This window comes from Ursus americanus, chromosome 34 (genome assembly GCF_024610735.1).
Source record: "Ursus americanus isolate L20-20 chromosome 34, mUrsAme1.1.p, whole genome shotgun sequence".
Classification (NCBI taxonomy): domain Eukaryota; kingdom Metazoa; phylum Chordata; class Mammalia; order Carnivora; family Ursidae; genus Ursus; species Ursus americanus.
The window spans coordinates 21,945,515-21,969,780 of NC_142160.1; the positions used below are offsets into that span (position 1 = coordinate 21,945,515).

The 24,266-nt window shown below is 41.5% G+C and overlaps 1 protein-coding gene across 1 annotated transcript; it reads right to left on the minus strand.

Annotated features, from left to right (window-relative positions):
* Positions 1 to 837: 837 nt before the first annotated feature.
* On the minus strand, positions 838 to 7,028 carry LOC123781509 (spermatogenesis-associated protein 31D4-like). The gene is made up of 5 exons (XM_087858778.1): positions 6,837 to 7,028; positions 5,923 to 5,968; positions 5,281 to 5,341; positions 2,506 to 5,011; positions 838 to 2,361 (listed from the first exon to the last, which is right to left on the minus strand). Exons 1-5 carry the CDS (start codon positions 7,026 to 7,028, stop codon positions 838 to 840), a joined length of 4,329 nt encoding a protein of 1,442 aa, XP_087714904.1.
* Positions 7,029 to 24,266: the final 17,238 nt, after the last annotated feature.

Consider the following 24,266-nt stretch of genomic DNA (forward strand, 5'->3'; position numbering starts at 1 on the left):
ACCATCAGTTCTACCTTGGAGAGTGAGGAACGGAAGACAAGGCCTTGGTGAATAGGCAAGAAGGGGAAAATAAATGACATGGAGTTGAAAAATTAACAGGGAACATACAAGCTGGAAGGATAAGGGGGATTAGGTGGTAGCTGCCCGGTCAGTATACCTACCACTGACAGCTATGTGATGCTTTTGTTCTGCAGAAAACATCATCAGTCAGGCAGCCTGAAGAAACGCCCAGGGAAGGGAAGCACTTCTAGTGGGAAACCTCAATGTCAAGTTTAACATGACTCACATGACAGATTCTTAAGCAGCATCTATGCTGTTCTTCAACCCTACCCCAACAAACCCAAGATCAACTGGGACAACACCCCCTCACACACTCCCATTCAGAGTTCACCCACCTGTGGGATCCTCTGATCACTGACTTCTAAATAATGATTAAGCTACTCTAACACAATAACAGTAAATAAGAAACAGTGGCTTAATCATTATTTTCTGAAAATGCAAGTCTTCTATATACCAGATATAGAAGACTTGCAAAACATTCAATGAGGGGAAAGATGTGAGCCACTATACATTTTCAATAAGGCTAAGCTAAGGGGCAGGAGAGAGCGCCCATCTCCTCAAACATCATCAGAGAGGAAATAGGCTTTTGGGGGCTTGGGGAGCACATGGTTATTTCTCAAGAGCTCCAGGAGATTGGTCACCTTTTAGAAGCCAAAGGAAGCAATCAGTAACAGCTGAACTGACTTACCCAAAACCCATGCCCCCAGTACAGTACACAGAACAGACATCACTATCATTAGAGGAATATTTATTGGAGAGAATATTCTTCACAAGGGATTATTTTGGGGTAGGAAATTTCCCCCCCTGGAAATTCTGGAGAAGGGTTTTCTGTCTAAATAGTTGAGACAGCTCTCTGAACGCAGTGCCTTCAGCAGTGGTGAGTGTGACCCGAGGCCCCTGGCCAGCTTGATGCCTACAGGTGGTGTTTGGGTGGGGCGCAGGCTCCCTGTGGGGCATGGATAGGGGGTACTTCTGATACAGTAGCTGGTCCTTAAATGCCACAGCTTTCTGGGGCATATACTGGTCTCTGATCTGTCTGATGCTTCCAGTATGGCCTTGGCCTGCACAGACTACTTCTTGGCGGCAGAGCTTGGTATTTGTCTCCTTATAGGAGGGAGCCCTGTAGTTGAAAGGATACCCCTGGACAGGCTGTGCCTGGGCCCACACTTGTGCTTTCTGCTGAGTTTTCCCAAATTTGATTGGGGAGGGAATGGGCTGTTGAGAGCAGGTGCTATCTATTGCATGCCGACACCCCATTTTCTCCTGTAGGAACTTCCCAACGTCTGGCGTAATTTTCTGAGCTTTGGTCGTCCCAGTAAAGGCAGTTTGACCTTTAAGAAGGCCTCTGCTTTCCACAGATGATAGAGGGCTGCCCTTTTCCTGGAAGTTTTCTTGCTTTTTGCATTTTATCCCAGGATTAAGCCATTGCAAAAAATGCTTCATTTTTTTTCTGAGAAGGCTTTCAGAAGGAGGCTGACCCTTCTGTGATAGGGTCTGGGAAGGCTTGCTTTCCAGCTTTTCCTTCAATACCACATGCTCAGTAGAGAACCTATTCTTCAATGCCACATCCTCAGTAGGGTGGAAACTGTTTCTTCGAAGTTGGGATGTCCCCAATCCTGCATCCCCTCCACCAAGCTCTTGTGCCTTGGAGCTCATGGTCATTGCAGCTGGTGGGAGATTGTTCTGGCACTTCCTTAAGACATGCCTAGAGACCCAAGGCTCCTGCTGTTGTTCCCTCTTAATTCCTGTGTCCTCTGAATGGACATGCAGCACTTGGGAAGCTCCCATGTCCCCAGTGGAGACACCCTGGGCATGAGTCAGTGAGGTCTTATAAGTCAAAGTATCTGCAGCAGGGGGCAAGCCAGTGCATTGGGCTTGTGCCTGGCTATGCTTTCTGTTCTCCAGTTTCAGCTTTAACTCATGCAACAGTTGTTCTTTAAGGGTTGATGATTCAGGATCTTGGGGAATTGATATGTTTGGTGGGGGGGGGTTAATGGGGACAGTAGTTTTGACTTTATTCTCATTCACCTTTACAATTTGGGAGCTTCCTGGCTTGCTGGTTGTCAAGATATTAAACGGTGACTGGTGAGCATCAAGTTCCTTGGCCCTGAATATCTCCCTGGACACTGTGGGCACAACAGCAGGTTCTAGATTCTTCATCTTTTTGCCTTGTTGCATTCCTCCTCTACCGCTGGAATTTGCACTCTTATCCTTTGGCTCCTGTCTGGCCCCAGCTTGCCTTGCAGGCAGCTTTGGGGGCCATCTGTTGCCTACGGTGTCATGTTTGACAGGTGTACAAGTCTGTCTGCCATCCTTAATTTTCTGAACATCCTCTGCAAACTCTTGGTTGATATCAGAGGGTGATTGCCTCGGAATTCTCTGTTCTTCCTTGCCCACAGTTGAGGTGGCAGGGAGAGGACGATCCAGGATGGGGGCTGAATTCGCTGTTGCTTCTTTGTCTCCATGGAGATATTTAGAGCTTCCTCTAAGGGAGTTGAAGCTCCCAGGTTTAAAATTTACCTCAGAAATCAGGTTGGATGAGGAGGAAAAGCTAGAATGGGATGTGGCCTCTATCGATTTAAAGAGCTCTATGGATTCAAGGACCCTGGGGGGAAGTCCCCATGTCATCCTCTTACGAAACCTTTCAATATGGGCTTCCAGCATCTGTTGTGCACTAGATTCAACAAAGGGAAGCTCCTGGAAGGTATTCAGGGAGTAGTCCTCAACCACTGATGGTGACAAACTTTTCTGTTTTACTTCAGTGTGGGATTTCTCAGAAAGAAGCAATGCCTGCTTCATACTATGCCATGAATTATGCACAGTCCCAGGGAGCCGACCCTCACTGATTTCTTCTAACTTTTTGCTCAGATGTTTTTTCAGAGCATTTTCAAGTTGTCTCTGGCCTGCAGTCTCCACAGACACTGTTAAGTTTTTGTCATTGTTGTCCTTCTCCAGGTCATTGTTGTCCTTCTCCAGGTCATTGTTGTCCTTCTCCAGGTCATTGTTGTCCTTCTGGTCATCGTCCTTCTCCAGGTCATCATCCTCTAGCTGAAGGATGTCTGAGGCCCCCTCATAGACGCTTTCAGATGCGCTCAATTTACTCTGACTCTTAGAGATCCATGTGCGTCCACGATAGTGCTGTGACTCAGGTATCTCTGCAAAAATACTTGGACGCGTCATCAGTGATAGAGACTCATAGATCCTGCGGGGCATGCCCCACCGGTGTTGGATGAGCCTCTTTCGAAGGTGACGCTCTAGTTTTGTCCGAAGCTCATCACTGAGAGGAAACTGTCCAGGAAGGATACAGATTGCAACATGGGCCTGGGAGGCCCTACGGTTAAGAGAAGGGTTAGGAGCTGAAGGACAAAAGTCCTCCTGGGATCTTTGGACAACAGTGGGTAAACCCCACATACTTTCCTGTTCCTTCTGCAACACATTCCATTCCAGATGTTGCATTTCAGTTGACATGAGAGACTCTGATTCATTCTGAGGTCTGTGATAACACACTCCACAGATCTTAATCTGGGGTAGAGGACAAGATGGCAGGATTGGGAGTGGGGATTGAAGGTGGGCCTGGGGCTGGACCTGAGGGATAGGTGGGGGCTGGGATTGGGCCTGGGTTTGAGTCAGGAGTTGAGGCTGGTTCTCAGGTAAGGATAGAGGAAGAGGATGGGGAACTACTGGGGATTCCTGCTCTGCGGAGGCATTTGAGATTCTGTTGAAAATAAAGATGGAGGAACAATCATCTGAGACATGGGCGGCAGAGAACAAGGACTCACTATGAAGAGTTGGGAGACCCCAGAAGAGCTGGATAGGGGTTTGCTGTAAATGGCCCTCCTCCAAAGTTGTAGGATATGGGGGCTGCTGATGCATATGCAGCTCCTTTGATTGGTCTTTGCTGCTCCTGAAAGGAAGGGAGGCTGCCAAGTCATGTTTATCAGTAATTGTTTGTTTTGGAAAAGAACCCTTTTTCATTTCCTTCCACATCAGGACGTCACTCCTCTTTTGAAGTTGTTTCTCTAGAAGTGCCAGGCCATCAGGGCTGAGAAGTGAGAGGTTACCAGGCTCTACAAAGTTGGCTGCAGGGTCTCCCCTGGAAGAAGCCTCTGAAGAATGGAGGGCCAGAAACTCTTGGTGGAAATCACATGGAGCCAAGGTTGAAGGGAAGAAGTCTTTGGCATGAGTTTGCCACCCAGGGAAGTCTAAAATTGACAATCTGGAGTGGTCGATGCCTGTGATTTTGGGGACATGAGTAGACAACCCACTAGGGCTATCTGGAGATGAGCTCTCTGAAACAGGCTTTGTTGAGATGGAAATTGATTTAGATTTAGTCACAGTTAAACTGCAGTCTGGTGGTGGTGAAACAGACACGGTTGGTGGTGCATGATCACAAGCAACGGTCTCAGTGTGATTCACTGGCTGGGACAAGTCCAGTAAGGGGTTGATATCTTGGGAAAGGGTAGGGTCCAGAGAGAAGATGGTATTTAGAGACAAAGTGGCCTCTGTTTGGACAACAGGATCCGCTGTCTGAGCATCTAATGGTGGGAGAGGAGGAAAGGCAAGGGGCTGGGGTGGGAAATGATCCACAGGGAATTCGGAATCCAAGCAAGTAAGAGGCTCTGGTGGCAACGAATCACCCGGTGGTGAGGGTGGAAAAAAGTTAGCCACGGGGATCACTGGGTTAGGTAAGAAGTTGGAGGCAGGTGGTGGGGAAAGCTCAGGCAGAGAAGTTGATATTAGGTCTCCTGGAGGGACTGCTGAGGAGTCAGGGGAGAGAGTGAATGATGTGGAAGTCACAGGAGGTGTGGTAGCCAAAGGAGTAGCATCTTCCAGGGCCTCCGGGAACAGCAGCCGATTGATCTCAGCAGTTGTGCTATTACATACCTCACAGGAGGAGTCTGGACATAACAGTTGACGAAAGTGGATGGTATTCTGATGCCGGCCTAGAGGGCTGCAGGAGACAGGAGGTACAAAGCTATAGCCAGGACTGGAACAAGGGGAGGAGGACATGCTGGCCTGGCAAGGGAGGGGCTACCTGAAGCCTGCTGCCCTTCACAATGCCCCACCATTATGACTTCACAAGGTACTCGGTAGCCTTCACCCCAATTCCTGCTCCTATGGTTACCCTCTCCCATGACTATGGCAGGCTACATTGAATCCCTACGAATGCATAAAACATGCTCTAAGAGGGATCAGGATAGAAGGAGAAAGACTGGTCACCACCTTAAAACAGAGATCAGCTTCCGGGTCTCCTCCACTTCTCTCTGGTAGCATCTGTGATCTGGGAAACCAGGAGAATGCGTTATATGTAGTGAAAGTAGAAACAGGTGTTAATGCAAGAGTCCCCTTATGGGAAATCCTTAGGATATTAGACTCTGAAATCCCCAATAATCAATAAATGAGGTCAAATGGTCAATGATGTGAACCTGATTAGTATTCTTGCTTCATGTATAAAGTACTTTCATGTAAATTATCTCATGTGATTCTCAGACTACCTGTGTGAAGCATGGAGGTCAGTGGTTACCTCAGGGAAGAATCCTGAGTATCTATGATGTCACAAGTCTTTCACAAAGTAAGGACACAGAAGTTCTGACTCTTGACGTCTCACACGGCCACCTATTGGGCAACACCCATTGCCCAGGCCCAACACTGCTTCATGCTCAGGGATGGGCAGAGCAGGGAATCCGAGAAGGGTTTTGTGCTCTGATTGCCTTTCCATGAGCCTCTCCTCTGAGGCCTCTGTTTTCTAAGAGGGACTGTATCTAGCAGCTGACATCCTCAGAGATCATGGCCCTGGGCCCTCATGGAAAGGACAGGAAGAGTCACCCTTGGAGAGCTCAGGTGAAATAGGCAGAACCTTACCTTTCAGAGTCCCACCTTTCCTCCTCCTCTTGGCTCTGCCCCGACGCTAGAACAAAAATAAAAGAATGACTGGTTGGGACTCATCTCTTTTCCATCAGAAATGGAGAACTTTGTGTTCCTTGCTTTTATCAATTTTTAAGGTGATAAAATGTTGTCAATACTTCTTTGAAAACACAAAGGAGGGTTTTGTCTGTGAGGCCCACAGTTGATATTCTCAGAAGTCCCTTGTTCAATGAGGACATAGAAATTGAAGCCTGACAGTCACATCTGTGCTCCCTCGGGTAGGACCCTGTATCTTAGGACATACCTCAGACCCCAGTCTCTTCTCAGAGGCTCAACACTATTCTCCTGATCACCCCAACAGGAGGGAAGCCTTGATCAAGTGATGCCTGACATGGGAATGTGACTCATGATCAAGTGCTGGGAAACTTTGTTCTCTTATGCAGATCCCATGTTCTCTAAATAACCCAATCCAGGACTGCAGAATCCCTGTGTTTGGTATTTTACCCAAGACCTGCTACCATATGCAGATAGACTGAGTTTCAAGTGGAAACTTTAGTCCTTCCTTAACCCTTACCCTTACCAGTTCTCTTCTAGAGGACCGAATGTCTGTTCTCTTAAGACTTCCATTTTAGGTATTTCTCTGACCCTACCAAACTCATTTTAAAATTTGGGATTAAGGGTTCCTGGGTGGCTCAGTTGGTTAAGTGTCTGCCTTTGGCTTAGGTCATGATTCCAGGGTCTTGGGATCCAGCCCTACATTGGACTCCCTGCTCAGCTTCCCTCTGACCCTCTCCCCTACTTGTGCTCTCTTGCTTTCTCTTAGAGAAAGAAAATATTTTTAAAAATATAAATTGGGATTAGAAATGGAAACCATAGTACTCTGTGTTGAGGGCTCCCCCAGGATTCCTTACCTTTTGGGTGGGTTTGGTTTTCCAAGTTGGAAATGGAATTCCCATCAGGTAGCACAGGAAGAGGAGGAGCAATCCCAACCCACACAGGAAGGTGAAGTTGGGGTCAATCTTCAAGCATGTCGAGTCAAAGCTCAGACATGGTTCAGTAAGAGTATTCAGAAATGAGAGAACATTCAAGTCTTTGAACTCCATTGTCTGAATCGCAAAGCTGCTCGTAGGCAACTGAGCTCTTAGAGCGGAGATGCTGAATATATATCCTCCCCAGGCTTACATCACAGAGCACTGAAGAGTCACAAAGGGTTTCTGAGGGAGGGAGAGAAACAATTGAAGAGGGTGTGTCCACAGCCCCTCTCCCACCTCCTAGCCCAGAAGACCTCTCCACCCCTCCTAGATCTTTCTGGTCTGCCCCATTCTGCCATCTTATTTTCCTACACCTTTTCATCACATCATGTACTTACCTTTATGAAATTTTTTGTTTGTTTCTTCTATAACCCATATATTACCTGTGTCCCCCTTTACTGTTTGGAGACCTTGACTTGGGTCTTACCAGTTCCACTGCCTTGAAAGTCTGCAAAACTACCTGGAATTTTTGCTTATACCCTGACATTTACACTCAGGATCACATATGTTCTCAAATCCATCTTTCCTATAGAATGTTTTTTCCTTATATGAGCCCAGATATAGAACTTAAAGTTCTTTCTTATTTAGTTTTGTACATGTTGCATAGCACATTTTAGTTTTTTGTTTTAGCCTCTAGCATCTTTAATCAGAGAGGCTGACTCAATAAAAATCAATAATTCATTATTAAATATTCCCAAAACTAAAATCAATATAAAATAAATATAATTAAACCTTCAAATGATCTTGGGGGTAAGTCTGTAGCAGTTACTTTTCTGAAGTTAGGGAAGCTTAAACTGCATAAAACCTTTGGGGACATGCCACACACACACACACACACACACACACACACACACACACACACACACACCCATCAGTGGGGGGAAGGGCAGAGGGAGAGAATCTTTCAAGCAAACTCCCTGATGAGCACGGAGCCCAATGCAGGGGTCCATCCCACAACCTATGAGATCATGACCCGAGCTGAAACCAAGAGTTGAACACTGCCACCCAGGCAGCCCTATAACTTCATATTTTAGATGATAAGCTTCAACTACTCTTCATGATATTAAACGAATATAGATTTTAGAACTTGAGATTGACTCTGCCAAAATGCAGCAGTATTTTCTGCCTACAATTGTAGAAGACACCTATTCAAATACTTATCTTTTTTTTTAGATATATTGACCTTAATTCAAAGCAAACAACACAACAAAAATAAAGCCTCATTATTGATTTTAAGGAGTCTCTTCCTTTTCCATTTGCTCCTCACTTAGTTGGCATGTTGTTATACACTATTCCTACAGTTGGCTCTTGGGAAAGTGTGATAAATCACAAACAGTAAATCCTGAGTTGGTATTTCCTGATTTGGCAGTAAGTTGGCATCTCTTAGACCAGCTGTGAGGGAATTAGCTGAGGTGAGAATACAAGAGAATACATTCTGTATAAAAGGGAATTGAGTTTTTCCTCCTAGTGCTGTCAACCTCCTCTCAGGCTTAAGAACTGCCCCTCCTCCTCATTCAGAGCATTATATAGGATAACCAGGCTGTTGGGACCGTGGAACCACCCGATGGCAGTTTAGGGAACTGTCTCTTCTTTATTGTGCCCTTTACTTCCCCATGGTCATCTTTTATTTCTTCAGAGAGGGGTTATGTATACTTGAAACTTACCTACTTGTCTGTAACCTCAATGACTCACTTCTTTAATCTCACACAGACGACACTGGTTTTGTCCATCCTCTTCCATATTCACCCCTTTTCACTGCTTAGTTCCATCTGTTCATAAACACAGCAAGAATACAGAGAACTTTCACTATTTGGATCAAAGGAAATCAAATGCATACACCTTCAAGGAAAATTATATGTATTCAAAGAATTCAATCTTTTTTTTTTAAGATTTTATTTATTTATTTGACAGAGAGAGAGGCAACACAAGCAGGGGGAGTGGGAGAGGGAGAAGCAGGCCTCCCGCTGATCAGGGAGCTGGATTGCGGGGCTCGATCCCAGAACGCTGGGATCATGACCTGAGCCAAAGGCGGACGCTTAACGACTGAGCCACCCAGGCGCCCCAAGAATTCACTCTTTTTAAACTCTGAAGAGCTATATAGAAACATGGTACTTCCAAGCTGTATTTCACATACTTCCTGATTTAATCAGATGAACTTACTTCTATCGTGACTTAATCAGAAAAATGTACATTACTGCCAATATCCTTGAAAAGTAATGAGGTCACCTCATTCATCCATTCATTAGTAAATATTGAGTGCCTCTTATATGCTGGGCACTGTTTAGGAATTTGAGGGTATAGCAGTTCTCAAAAAAGTTATATTCTATTGTTTATGTGCATGGAGTTGGGTAGTCGAGGAAGGCATTAAAATTCTTTCTTATTCTTTGTCCAGGGTGCTTAGGTTCCAATCACTATGGCAGACCAGCATTCAGCAGGCCTCAAATGTCATCATTTGGTTTGATTGTGGCCTGGGATGCTAACTGAAGTACAACCCACAAGCCTCTGTATTATCTCTTGTTTCCAAAGACTTTTTAGATTTTATATTTTTCTCAACAACATTTGGAAGACAATTCTGTACGCATCTGTTGTGTTTCTGTGCATCTTATGAGTGAGGCATTTCCTGCCCTTTCTTTCAGGCTGTCTTTTCAAGGATATTATATATAGAAGAGTCTTAGTAGATAGAGATAGTGTCTCCCTCAGGAGTAAAGGGCAGGCATATTTCTTGTCCAATATAATAAAGCTGATGTCTCCCTCTGGAATAAAGGGAAGGCATGCCTAGTGCTCATTATAAAAGATTCAAGTTCCCTAAGCTCCGGGTTCCTCTCTTGTAATGCAACCCTCTGCATTTACAGGTATCTTCTTGCTTTCTTCACATCACCCTGTGGGAATTGGGCTTTGTGGAACTACTGCAGAAATGCCAATACTCTAGCTACTGCTGTTGCTGTGAGTTATAAACTGCCCTTCATCTATGACCCAGGAGTTTTGGGTCTTCTGCCCTCATCCATGAAATTGGCAGGATAGCTTGTTAGCTTGCAAATAGGAAAATCTCAGACCCTTCACAGGTCTTTCAAGTTACCTTCAGGTAACTTCGTGAAGGAAACCATATTGAAATGAATGCTATTCCAATGGTCTTATTGGTAAATGGTTATTCACTACTCTAGAGCTTAAAGGAGAATGGGGCAGGGATAGGAAGGGGTGATGTTTCCTACCTTCCAGTTCTTGAGAAACATGGCTATACTCCCCACATGTGGAGGGGAGAGTGGAGTCAGAGCTGTGAGAACAAAAGTGAAATGTTGATACAGCTCCTTCAGCACTAATCTTTTCTGGAGTGACTGTTTTTGTGTGCATTTTAATAAAATGTATTTTCTAATTTGATGCCTTTTTAAACACAAATTATTAAACAGGATTCCAGCCTTCTGCAGGAGGCAAGCTCCTCATTGTAAACATAATTTACTGTATTAAACTACAGCTGTGTTCTTGCTGCCCTGCAGATGCCTTAGACTGACAACTAACTTTGGTGTCTCCTTTCTAGCTGTTTAGGGCCACTTCACCAGAACAGAGTCTTGTTCTCTTGTTGCTTCTTATCTGCAGATCCACATGTTTAGATCAGAATACTGGATTTCACACAACTTCTGGGCCCCAATCTACCACAAAGAGGAGGGCAGCCTCTCTTACATAGTACGTTGGCAGCTCCCTGAGACTTTTACACTTTGGGCTGTGTCTTACGGATAGATGTGCTGGATGTGATCTGTTATCATCTTCATTTTCTACATGTCTCTCTTTTCCAGGTTTTAAAAATTGTCTTGTGTATCATTTATGAATTAATCATATAGTGAGTCACTTTTCTGTGTGTGCTCTGATGTCTGTTTTGCAATGGCTGTGACAATCATGTACTAATTACTAATTTACTTACTTTCTAACTAATGATAGTACTGATTTAAGACAGTGCTTATTTTAAGTTATTTAATTATTCTAATAATAATTATATTAGTGTATTGTATAATATTTCATATAATACTGAATGTATTATTTATTGTATAAAACATTCAGTTATTATTTATATAACATATATAATAACTTATTCCTACCATATATGGAACACATAACTAAAGATAATATGTATATATTTACATAAATTTATATCATAAATATCTATATACAACATAATTATATATAAATATTTGCCTAGATAGGATGCTAGATGGATAGGAAGGTAGGTTTTGCTGTGGCGACAAATTAACCTCCAAATCTCGGTAGCTTAAATTAAAGGATTTATTTCTCGTGCACACTCTATGTCTTTCACAGTTGGTGAGGGATCCTGTTCCACATAGTTGCTTGGGGTTCCAGGTTGAGCCACCTTGTGATGTCGAGTGATGACACCAAACACACAAACATCAAGAAGGATGGAAACATTTAGTACTTACATTATTGAGGTTCAGAATTCCTTGAGGGAGCCAGAAAAGGAGACTGGCCTGAGTTTTTACTGTAGTTGGGAGTGGGGGTGGGCCCACATGTGTGCATGTTGGGGCTTGTGTGGTATTAATCTCCCTTCGGAGTGCCAAAGGAGAAAGTACCTAGGGTTCCTTATCAGTTCAGCCAGATGTGGGGCAGAAAGGGAAGAGTGAAGACAAGGCTTAAGTTATCAGCATCAAACATCAAAAAATGGAGTCAGAATCCTCATTGCGACTCAGTAACTGAAAATGAGATATGGTGGAATCTCCCTGAGGCATTCATTGGTTGAGGGTCAGAGGAAAGGTGGCATTTTGCAGCAGAAGAAAGTGAGGATGAGAGAACTCATGTTAAGTCCCCTTTATGGCAGAATGGCCTCTGAAACAGGTTGAGACACAAAGGACTGACTCTCAGTTCTTATTGTAGACTTAAAACATAGGGTAATATGTGCCCTTGTTCCTCTTGCTTCTTAAGTGACCTCACAAAGGCAAAAAGATTCTAAAAACTGCTATAGTTTTATTAAAGATCTGTTTAGTAGAGCACCACCCTATTACTGTCTATCTGACCAAGGCAGGATAGGACATTTCAATTCTTAGGACGTGAGTATAAGGCCTAGCTTGACCAGCTCCAAGATGAGGCCTGCCCACTAAAGCATAGGATGTGATGTGGTAACAGGGCTTGTAGAGAGTTGGCCCACTAGACCGGAGGTTGAGAGGTGAAGGACATCGGGGTATCTGCAAGTGTGTTAGGAAATGATGGCACATGCCTTGATAAGTATTAGGATCTTCCTCAAATAAATTATTTCATGTAACATTTAATTAGCCATGTAAAATAGTTAAAAGGCTCATGGTGGAATTATTTTAAAAAGGAAACCTAGGTTAGGAGAGAAGAGACACTTTGGATAGGAAAAATCATGAATATTATAAAATAAAATGTCCTGTATTTTCCATTGCATTTAAAAGTTATTCCCCATAACTTTAAGGCCTTTAATTTAAGGCCTTAGGGGTTTGGGATTAAACTGAAGTTTTATAAAAGCACTGTGTTAAAGAATTATACACCCTCCCCCTACCTTTTCATGTTACATGTATAAATTACCATAAATCCTAAACTTATTTAGGGCTATTTCCCCAAATCTAGCTAATAACTGTAATTACCTGGGACCTGTTTTAAAAAATGGATTCCTAAGCCTCACCCCAGATCAACTACATCAGAATATCAAGCAGGAACATTTATGGATTTGAATTTTTGACAATTTCATTTCCCCCAGATAATTCTGACAGCAGCCAAATTCTGATGCTCCTTCAACATGAAGCATGGTATCTACTCTATTGTGGAGTAATAAGATCCCTCCTGTCAGCTGAGGAAAGCCTGGGGCAGTATGGTAGGAAAACAATGGTTTTTAGAACATATGAAGTGCACAAAAGAACTCTTCTGGGTTTAATTACACTTAGTTGATTCTATTTTGGGCATGCTGTAGAAAGAGCATATTTTGTTGGCTAATACACAGCTCATTTTGGCTGTCTCACCAAAGGCATTTAGGTGGCCTTTCCTCTGGTCTAACAACAACCAGTCCCATACCACCATTAGGGCACCTTTCACATGCTAATGTCTCTTCAGAAATCCATCTGCCCCCCACCCCCAAGATTGACCTTTTTGAAAGCAGAGAGCAAGAATTTTCTAAGGTGGAGCTTTGGCAGTTAGGATAGGGATTATTTGTTAAATGAATGTTAGAATTAATGAATGGATTAATGCATGAATATGTAAATGCATGAGTGTGATAATTACCTTAATTAGAGGGGTTCAAAATAATTATGAACAGGCAGAGGACAAAAATCAAGTCGGTAGTTCTTTTTCAAAGAGAACTTATATGACCATTATTCCCAAAGAGTTACTTACCTACCCAATGTCATAAAAATCTGAGCACTAAAGCTTATGTATGATGAAAGGGCAGTAAAACTCTCTCAAGGTCTTTAGTAAAAAGCGGCTGCTAAAAATTCTCAACAGGGAGAACATCCTAAGAGAGAAGTGGTAAAACATGCCCATATATATAACCTAAAAACATGTATGTGTCATGCAAGAAAGCTTTACAAGTAGGAACTTGTTAAACATTTTTACTATACTTTTTATTCATTTATTAGCTTGGGTTCTTGCCTGGCATTGCCACCTTTCTCTTTGTTGAAGAATTTTATGCTTGCTTGTCTATCCATATGAACATCTATGTTTGTGCCAATTTTTTAAAACTCTATATAGTATCTATACCACACTGCACACATTGGTGCTTAATAAAGATTATTTGAGCATGAAGATTTGATTACTGGCAAATGGCAGTTGAATATTTAATAGAAGATGACATCTTTGCATTTAAATGTACACTCATTCTTAAAATGTTAACCAGAAATAGTTGGGGGGAGAACCTTAAAGAATGAGCTATCATGTTTCTGGATTATGTTGGCAATAATTCTCCATTATGTTAGTTCCTTCAAAGGTGAATGATTTTTGATTATGATATAACCTTAACTTGCCATCTGTTATGAAACAGTGTATGAAGCTTAAATTTAGGATTTTCAGCTTCACAAATTCTCCAACAATTATGGACTCTCACTGACTTCATAATGAAGTCTAGACAAGGTTAACCTGCCATTCTGTTAATGTGATTGTTCAGCTGTGAGCCTTGCAAATTCTTGTAAGTAATTGTGATCTTTGCTTTCAAAAACAAATATTTTTATAAACCTTTCAGGGAGCAAAAAATCCTATGACAAATCAGAAGGACTCTTGAGGCTTAAGAGACACCTTCAAATCCAACTCTCTGTCCACTTCCTGGGACAGATCCCCAAATTAAAGAACATATGAAGTAAAGAACTTTTTCAACATCAACTCTGCAGAGGGCAGAGTTGGAATTAGAACTCGTTTCTTTCTAATCCAAAATTTGGGGCAGTGTCCCACACACCATGGGAAGGTGGGAAGATGTTGTATAAACAAAGATGAAATTTATCCATGGCAAAGCATTCAGGAGCTGCACTTTAATGAAACAGTATTCTTGTGATTATACTGCTATACGACTCTTACACAGTCAGATAATTTCCAGAAACTTGCTGCTGTGGGCAGCATCTGCTGTTGCTATATATGACTTCCTGAGTGTTTTTCTCAGTAGAATATATACTTTGATTACTGGATAAATAATCAGCATTTTATGAACTAGATCTTCATATATAGTTTTTATGAACTATAACTTACTTTCCACATAGTTCTCAGTAATTACCGAAAGTTTAATAATAGTCACAGGAGTTTGCCTCTGATATGAAAAGATTTCCTAAAATTATGTTAGGCCTACTACCATTAAGACAGAAGCCTTTCTTAGTTCAGCCCAGCTCGATGCTTGCTCATTCTCTTTCTCTCTCTCTCTCTCTGTCTTTCTCTTTCTTTCAGTGGAGGCTCAACTAGTAAGAGGTAGAGAAAGAATACTAACACAGGAATGATTGACCTCAAACCCTGTGCTCCTAGCCATTATTCTGTACTGCCATTTGTGTGACCTGCTCCTCAGCTCTTGCTGGGCCAGCCTGAGCTAATGACCACTGCCAGTAGAGTGGTACAGATAATTCAGGGTCCTTACTCAAATCACCATAACCTAGGACTCTCTCTGATCCTGTCATACACAGCAGGAGACAAAGAAACCTGCTTATCATGATTGTTCAACATTTCGTTGTATTCATGATTATTTTCCTCTTGAATGGAATCAAATTTTCATAGTTTCCAGCAACTGTGGTCCTCTAAAATATGTTCTTTCATGATGAAAAGCACCCTTTAACCACTTAGACCTGCCCTTCCCACATATACTAAATGCAATCCAATTTAATGAGAACATGTCTAGCCAATCCAGGTCATAAATGAATAAGTCTTTACTCTGGGTGCATTTGACATAATAGAAATTATTCTCAGAGGAGGGTTATCAATTTAAAATATACAATTTGGGTAGATATACCACTGATTTTACTGCTGAGCTGTTCTTTCCAACACAGTCAAATGTGTCTTTTCAAAAAGCAGGGCTTCACATTGCAGTCAGGTTGTGGATATATGAGGTCCTAGAACAATCAGAAAGCCACCCGGTTGTGCAGCTTTTCATTCTCTCATTCGGTCATTGTCTTCCCTTCAACCTTTCAGAAGAAGAAAAATATTATTCCCCATGGCAACGTCTAAAAAAATTACATTGGGCCCGTTTAGACAGGAATTCCAGAATGAAAGCAGATTTTTTTTTTTTTAAAGTAGTGGCAAGATAACTCTGAGGTGCTCTGTCATGGAAAAAAATTTAAGGGTAGAAAGAGTTGTAGGCCTAAGGTTTTCAAGAGACGAATTGTTATCATTCCTTCCTACCCATCTCATTCTCCTCACCCTCTTCTTGTCTACTGTTTATTCTTTTTACCCTTTGTTTCCTCATTCATAGCTTCCTTTCATAAACTTTTACTGTGTATCTCCTATATTCTAGACCATAAGGAGATGGGGGTACACCCCCACCTTCCCATGGTGATGCGTGTAGGAAACACACAGCATTGTAAGATAGAAAAAGGAGGCTCCAGAGCAGTGGTTCTCAACCACAGCTATCATTAGAATTACCTTGAAACTTTAAAAAATAAAAAACAAAAGCCAATGCTAGGGATGCACCCCAGAACAATTGAATCAGAATTTCTGGAGAATGGTGGATGGTGTTTTTTCAGGATTCAGAACCATTGCTTTTTATGGAGAATACAGAAAGAAAAAGAAATTTAGGGTTAGGGAGCCTTTCGATGTTTTTAACTTGGCTATGTTTTTTGCAGGTAGCCTAATAGCCCCTGGCAGATCAAGAGAAGGTAGCCACACAAATATCAGTGGCTTTCCTAAAATTAACAAGGAGAAATACCTTTAATTCTTCTACCAATTAATGCTGTGGTGTCAATTACAAAGCAATCTACTGGCCTTTGGAGTTTACAGTCCCTGAGCTTACTGACTTCAACTGTGATGGCTGTCCCCTAGATGAGGAAGCAAGGTTCACCTGCAGCCCACTTGCTTTACAGAGCTCCAACTTTTGCTTTATGAAGTTCAAGTTGTAAAGAATGAGCCTCATAGACAAAAGCAAAGGGAATTGAGGGAAGAGCAGATTTCCCTTCTATGGATAATGGAACTTTAGGTATAGTCAGAAAATATTGGCACAACAAAGAGTATCCAGCCCATTTTGTGGTGGAGGAAATTGAAGCAGTGTGACTTAGATTACTCCCACTGTTCTTGTCTAAGACTTCCCAAAACTCAGTTCTCCAGGTTCCATGTCCCTATTTCAGTGCCATGATGCCTAGTTATGGAACAAACTATGTTTTGAGTAAATGACAAGTATCAATCATGAAAATGAAGAAGGAAATCTCTCCATAAACAAGAAAAACCATATTTATGGAGTAGAGACACTATTAATAATAGGTCCTCAAGCTGAAGGCATGAGTTTGGACTCAGGGAAGCAAAATAATTGCTTGCCATCTCCTCCCCTCCCCCAGCCCAAAAGAAAAGAAAGAAAAGGGGCGGAAAAGCAAGAGTAGTAGTTTTGTGGACTTGTCAACAGCCCCAAGGTGGTTTTGTGGAGCTCTGTTGTTTGTGAAAATGACCACAGGTCTCACATCATAGCATGCCAAATGCCAGCACAGTAGAGCCATGTTTACACGTGAACCACAAGTAAAGGCAAACAGATACCATTCCTTACAGGATACATGAGGTGTTAGCTGAGAAACTCTGCACTTCATTCAGTAGTAGAAATCGTTGCATATGGCTGAGCTGGAGTCAAGAGTATGAAATTTCCTTGCTATTTTGGGGCACGGCAGTGGGAGGGAAAGGGAAGGGAGGAGATGTGAAAGAATGTCTACTGGAGAACTATCTCTTGGCCCCTATAAATTTATAGTGCTATTTTTTGTAGAGTTGGTTTTGTTCTTTGTTGAACAGATGATTACAGGAGATGAGACAGGTAAGCACCAGAGGAGGATGCTGCTGATGTGATTTTTATGTCTTGCTTGGAAGGCAGACTGCTTAAAAGTTTTGGGTTTCTAGCCTAGCGTGGGTTGCTCTTATGATACTTAAGATAATCTGGAACATATTGGTGTTGAACTACGTTGCTCTATGTCGATGTTTTACTGGGGCTATAAGGCAAGACCACACTTCATTTGGCACAGATGGAGTTTTATGTCATGGGAATGGTCAGTCATTACCATCAGTCAACTGGGAATAGATCATTACTGGGTCAGAAATATGGCCTGGAATAAATCCTTAATCTTGAAAAAGAAAGATACTCTTCCCCTCTCTGGAATATGACATGGATGGTCTTGGACTCTAAAGCCTAAGTACTCAAAATATTCCTGGTAAAATGGGTGAACTGATCTCTACTGGGTGGGAAGTAATTGTAGGCTAGAAAGGAAGTGACCCTTTGGATGAACTAGAATATTTCCTTTCTATCATCCTTGCTATTTAATGAAATCATTTAAAATCTTACAATCTAGATTTAAAGATACTGTGGAGAATTAAGGAAAGAGCATACTTCATACATGGGACAGTGAAGTTAAATGGAGGTTTGCAGCAACCTCTCTAAAGACACAATGGTATAGCAGAAACAGACACTCTTAAAGGCTATCTATATCCAGCATAGGGGTGGTCCTGTCACGAGGGGACAATGAGAGCAGAATTAGAGGACATAAACCAAAGGACATGAGAGTCCTGATTCTGAATATCAAAGAAGCAGCAGTGGTAACTCTGAGAACTGGTAGGCAATGTGCAAGTGGGGGCTCTGGGTAATTATAAATTGGAGAATAAATGGAAATATAACTTCAATTAGAGCCAAATCAGTGAAGTTTGTACTCTGATTGGCAAATAGCCTTATGAGATGATCCAGGAACCAAGGAAGTATTCTGAATACACTGCCAAACATTGTCATCTGTTGTCCTTACAAGCCAGGCCCGATAGTAAAAACTGCTAACAAAGCTGTATTACATGTTTCTTCCATGCCACGTACTGTGCTAACACTTTAAAATTCTTAGGAGAACTTTTTGAGTTTCATATCACAAGCTTTCTTTTGTCAATGAGGAACCCGTGGCTTAAAAAGTTTAAAGAAATTGCCCCAAATCGACAGCTAGTAAGTGGTGGAGGTGGGAAGCAAACAGAGATCACTTCTTCCAAAGCCTGAGCTCTTGACCACCACACTATGCTGTCCATTAGGAACCGAAGATGAAGGCATGGGAGTGGTGGGGAGGGGAGAAGCAAGATGGATGGAACTAATATAATTACACAATTTTAGGACATATCAATATAATCAGTTTTTCAGGAAAAGAAAGAATAAAACACTTAAACTGTCAATTATAAGATACTCTTGTTTTCAGAAATATTGAAGTAAGAAGAATGAATATTATAGAATACAGGAAACATGGTACATCAAGTGCTTCCCATGTTCCAAGGGCCTTGTGTATTATCTTATTTAACGTTCCTAACGATCCTCAGAGAAGTCAGTGACTTGTTCAAAGTTAGATAACGGGTCAGCAACAGCACCAGAATTTAAACCCATACCTGCCTGTGTATTAACCCAATATTTAGGGGTTACAAAACCTCCATTCCTAATTTTTTCTCCCAAGACAGGATCCCATGATTCCACACTTGAAAGAATGGCCTTAGATGTGGTTTCCATAATTGCTACTTCTGAAAGCAATGTAGGTGAGAGTTCTACAATCACCTTCAGCCATTTTGGATGCATTAGAGAAAATGGTAATGGCTTTTGCACTCTACATAGTAACCACCACTTTCAGGAGCTTTACTTTAGAGCCAAGTTACTTATGTGATTGTGAGCCAGTTTACTTTGGAATCTAACACTGAGGTAGATCAAGGCATCATACATGAAGGGTTATTATTATTTCTTACCTAGAAAAAATATAAATGTATTTCAGTGCTTCAGCTTTTCTCAGTGTGCAGTGCTCTTTGTGCTGTAAACACATTTGTAAACTGCAACAAATGCTTTTGGAAAAGTTAATTTAAGCTGTTATTTATTACTCTTCTGGCTAAAAGAATTAAATATAACTTCCTAAAAGTTTCCTGCTTGCAATTGAAGACAATAAAGGAGTATTTGTCTCACTAACAGAATTCTGAAAAATTCAATAGCCACAGAAGAGTAGTTACAATAGAAAGTCCAACTGGATTGTTGGAAACTGTGGAAACACACACACACACAACACACACACACGAGTGTGTCTACATGTACATGGATGTGTACACTACCACATATACATATGCTCTTGGAGGAATCATTTGACCTCAAAAAAAGGCAATGAATATAAAAATATCTCTAGATAAATACATTCATACATCACAGGCATAAACACATGTACTCAAATGTATACATGTACGTATACACGTACTGCTTATCAAAGAATAGTCCTGAAAAATTGATTGTGAATTGAATTTTTCTTTAAATAGATTTTAATTAACTTGATGAGCCAATATTTAATTGAATACTTTTTAATAAAATTTGTTCTTTGCTCTCTCTTTTGTTTTATATATTTAAATTTTTTAAATTTGCATTTATCTTAATTTTTAATTTGAGGTATCATTGACAAAATGACTTCTTTTTTAAAAGTTGAGATTCCTTGGGTGGTTTATATGATTTACAAAAGAGAGGTATACAGTCTTCTCAAACAAGTCATCCATATTTTTTATGTATACATATATTGCATTTGTTCCATCAATGTCAGTCACTCAATGAATATTTATTTAGCACCTACTGAGGACATAGCACTCTGCCAGGGGCTGAAGAACCATGTATATGTGTGTGCATGTCCACACACACACACACACACACTCACACACACACACAGAATTAAGGTATGAATTTGTAACCAGAAACTTATTGAAATAATAAAAATTCTTTGGTCTCCCTACAGTCTGTTGGTGCTTGGGAAGCTATTAACTGCATATGGAACCGAGCTCTCCTGGGCACTATTAGCAACACAGTCTGTCCCTTAATCTCAGTCTTTTAGTCTAGACCAGACATTTGCACTTGATTCCCATATGCAAATCCAAGCCCACAGCCAGATAGTCCAATATATTCATTTTAAAGTCCATTCTACAACTTCAAAGTCAGCAACAGACTGAGAACATTAGTCCAAGCAGAAAAATACACGTTCAGATCTTTAAACTCTTCACTACTCCTAGGAGGCTGCGCGGAAAAGCAAAGGATAGCCGAAGCTAGGACGCCTGATGGAGAGCATTTCGGTGTAGTTTAGCAATCGCTTGTCTGTGAGTCCAGGATTGTATGCTGTTGAAAATCCTTCAACAGTTAAGTAATACCAAGAAATTGGCCCCCTCAAGCAATAAATTACTTTGATATTCACCACAACACAACAACAAACTGGCTGTCAAGTTTGGCAACCATTTGAAAAGAGGCGGGCCTCCTCTCTGAACTCTGAATGGAAACATTATTTTTCCTCCACTAGAAGCCATCATCACTCTTTCACCATAAGGAAGGTCACACCATCTTTCACAAAAGATTTGCCTGCTTGTAATTACTGCCTGCAGCATACAGACAAACGCAATCTTTTAAAATGCTAACTGTGTTATACTTAGACCCAAGGGATCCGGGGTACAAATGTAACGCGGCCTTACCAGTTTGTCTTAGCGAGACCTTACAGTGCTGATTGAAAACAGCTGAACTAAATCAACAGTTACCTTGAGCCAGGGGCCTTTGGAGAGCAATTAGAGTCAAGGCTTGGGTTTTGAACCCAATATGCTCTGTCAGTCTCAATGATTTGTGTTTGTTGTACTCAGTCTCATTTCCTGCATGAAATATGAGGCTGTATAAAGAGGAAAAATTCCCAAGATTAAAAAATATTTGACCTCAGTGCATTTGTGAGCATAGAAGTACACATGTCTAAATGACCATTTGGGTTTGTAGTACAAAGTTCTATTGATGTTGGCAGCCTGAGCTTCCCAGTCTCAAAGCCACATGAATGGTTTCGAGTTTCAGCCAAAAAATGTTTTCCACATGCTTTAGTGTGGGCCAATTTACACAGTAGATTTCGTGGAGACTGCGGCCAAGTGCTTCATAAAGGGCTGCCTTCTCTGGGATCAGGGAAACCACAACAGACACATTGCTAATGCAATCTAATTATCTGCTTGAATATTTTTCCAGATGTATCCAATGTCTAAAAATACTGCAATAAAAAAGGTATTATTTGGCTCCCTCGACTGAAACAGTGGCATAAAGAACCTGTTTGTCTAGAGGGAAAGTTATGACATTGTACCTCTCTGACTGCGTTTAAATCAGTCAAACAAAACAGTACCCACAGGGTGGGCCGTGCTTTCTGTTTGAATGAGTCTTCCAAACTGAGACCTTCGTATAAGAGATCATTTCTTTGTATAAAGGGGTGACCCTCTCACTTATAAGTTAATTCCTCTCATTTGTGGTTTCCTAATTTGATTGAGGTTGGTTAGTGTAATTCATGACAAAAAGAACCCATGCTTTTTCCACTAAGCTCACGGTATGCCTCACACAACGGGACAGCAGACCATTTCCTTCCTGTCAGGGGAGAAAAATCTTTTGACTAATAAGCTGAGATTTTTACCCTGTCCCCATAGAAAAACTGGCTGTTCTGAAGGTCTTAATGTTTCCCTTTTGTTTTCCTTCAGCAGGATTTATTTTTGTAGAGCAAGCCCCATACTTCAGCCTAGTTTCCTTTGTGTCATTTGGACCTCAGCTAGTCCAGCAGATACATGATGTTATGCCAGGTTATTGTTCAAGTTGTTGGCAACCATGCTCATTCCTAACACATCCAATTGCCTAGGAGAATACAAGCGCATTCAGTAGGAATTCGTTGAACTAAATTGAGAGGTCAGTTTTACCAACCTGTGTTTTTATACACGCTTTTAACAAAGACTTTAGAAGGAACTATGAAATTCCAAATAAATAACTAAGGCTAGGCAGAACACACACACGCACACATGCACGCACACACACACACACGGTCACATTTTCCCAAGAAACTGAAAAACTTCATGAAAAATTTGTATCTTTGTCTTTTTTTTTTTTTCAATCCTCCTTCAAGCAGCAAAGGTGGGAGAGGGATGCATTCTGTATTACACCTTTCAGGAGGTAATAAATCAGAGGCAAGACATTGTCTTCACTATTTTAATTTGTCTCAGTCACAACCACAGAACCACTGTGCCAGCTTCTCTAATTTCAGTACTGCACCACTAGAGTGAGAGAGATGCCCAACATGGAGGTAACTTTAAACAGTTCTATACTGAAGTTGTGGCTGAAACGAACAAAAGAAGGAAGCAGAGTGCCAGGGATTCCTGTGAGCTAATGATGAGCAAGGGAGTCCCACCAGGCTGGTTCATTCCATCTTTCGTAATTGAGCTATTCTCCTTGCAAGGAGAGTTCTTACTGATTGATTTGACTCTGTCATTTCTTGTGAAATCTTGAAACCATATTTTCATTCACTCAATTGTTGGTTTGTTGGGTTTTTTTTCCCTCAGCTGGGATATAGTTTCAAAATCTGTTCATGTTCCCTAAAAGATATCTGTAGGGAATGAGGTCATCTGGGTTTTCCAATTAGAAAAAAATAAACAGTTAATTCCTCTGGCAATCCTTTCTCATTAGGTGACGTTCCCCCACCCCCAGCAACGTATGATTATCCTATTTCCATGTTTCATCAAGATATTCTCAGGGAAGTGGGGGCAGACAAGACATGCAATGAGATGCTCGTCACTTTGGCAAATAGAGAATATTTCATTTAAAAGTACGTTGGGGGAGGGGCGCCTGGGTGGCTCAGTCCTTAAGCGTCTGCCTTCGGCTCAGGGCGTGATCCTGGCGTTCTGGGATTGAGCCACACATCAGGCTCGCCCACTGGGAGCCTGCTTCTTCCTCTCCTACTCCCCCTGCTTGTGTTCCCTCTCTCGCTGGCTCTGTCAAACAAATAAATAAAATCTTTAAAAAAAAAAAAAAAAAAGTACGCTGGGGGGCGCCTGGGTGGCTCAGTCCTTAAGTGTCTGCCTTCTGCTCAGGTCATGATTCCAGGGTCCTGGGAACTAGCCCTGCACAGAGCTCCCTGCTCAGTGGGAAGCCTGCTTCTCCCACTCCCACTCCCCCTACTGGTGTTCCCTCTCTCTTGCTGATTCTGTGTCAAATAAATAAAATAAAATCTTAAAAAAAAAAAAATTTACATTGGGTTTGATATCATCAGAAGGAATGCCTGTTGATCAAAGTAATTAGTGCTAAGTTATGAATAACGTCATAATCATCTCAGGCTATTTGCATTTTAAGGAAGCATGTAAATGAATCCCAAATAATATTTACTTTGTTTATTTCAGGCAATGTGATAAAATTGAAAAAAATCAAAAACTTGGGGGAAGCAAGATCTGGTATCTAGATCTCAGCTTACAAGCCGGCCTGCCCAGCTTACAGCTTTGCTCCTGATGTAAGTGTTTCGAGTTTTCACATATGATTCTCTCTCTAAAGCCCTAGAGAGCACGCACTCTTTTAGGGATTCCCCCTTTTAGGGAAGCTGGTTCCCTTCCCTAACTTCCTTTGTCTGACAGTATTGTTAGTACATAGGGTAATTGTAAGCCCAAGACTTACTGTAGCACAAAATAAAGTGGAGCTCTAAGATCTAAATTTGTGTTTTAGAAAATGCTATCCATAATTGTTTTGGGCAAATAAAGCCAAAATACATTATTTTTTTAATTCATCAAAGAGCAAGTTAAGAAATGAGCCACTTTGAACTGAATTGCTAGGAATTAGACTTCCATGGTTCCTAAAGTTGGCTACTTTGGTTTTGAAAGTTTGGGTTTTGGTTTTCCTGGTTTTGAAGATCGCAGCAT

Coding starts and splice junctions, on each gene's coding strand:
- LOC123781509 (XM_087858778.1), bottom strand. CDS start 7,028: ATGGAGTTCAAAGACTTGAATGTTCTCTCATTTCTGAATACTCTTACT. Junction 5,969..6,836: donor AAACCAAACCCACCCAAAAG/GTAAGGAATCCT, acceptor TTTTTGTTCTAG/CGTCGGGGCAGAGCCAAGAG. Junction 5,342..5,922: donor GAAAGGTGGGACTCTGAAAG/GTAAGGTTCTGC, acceptor CTGGTTTCCCAG/ATCACAGATGCTACCAGAGA.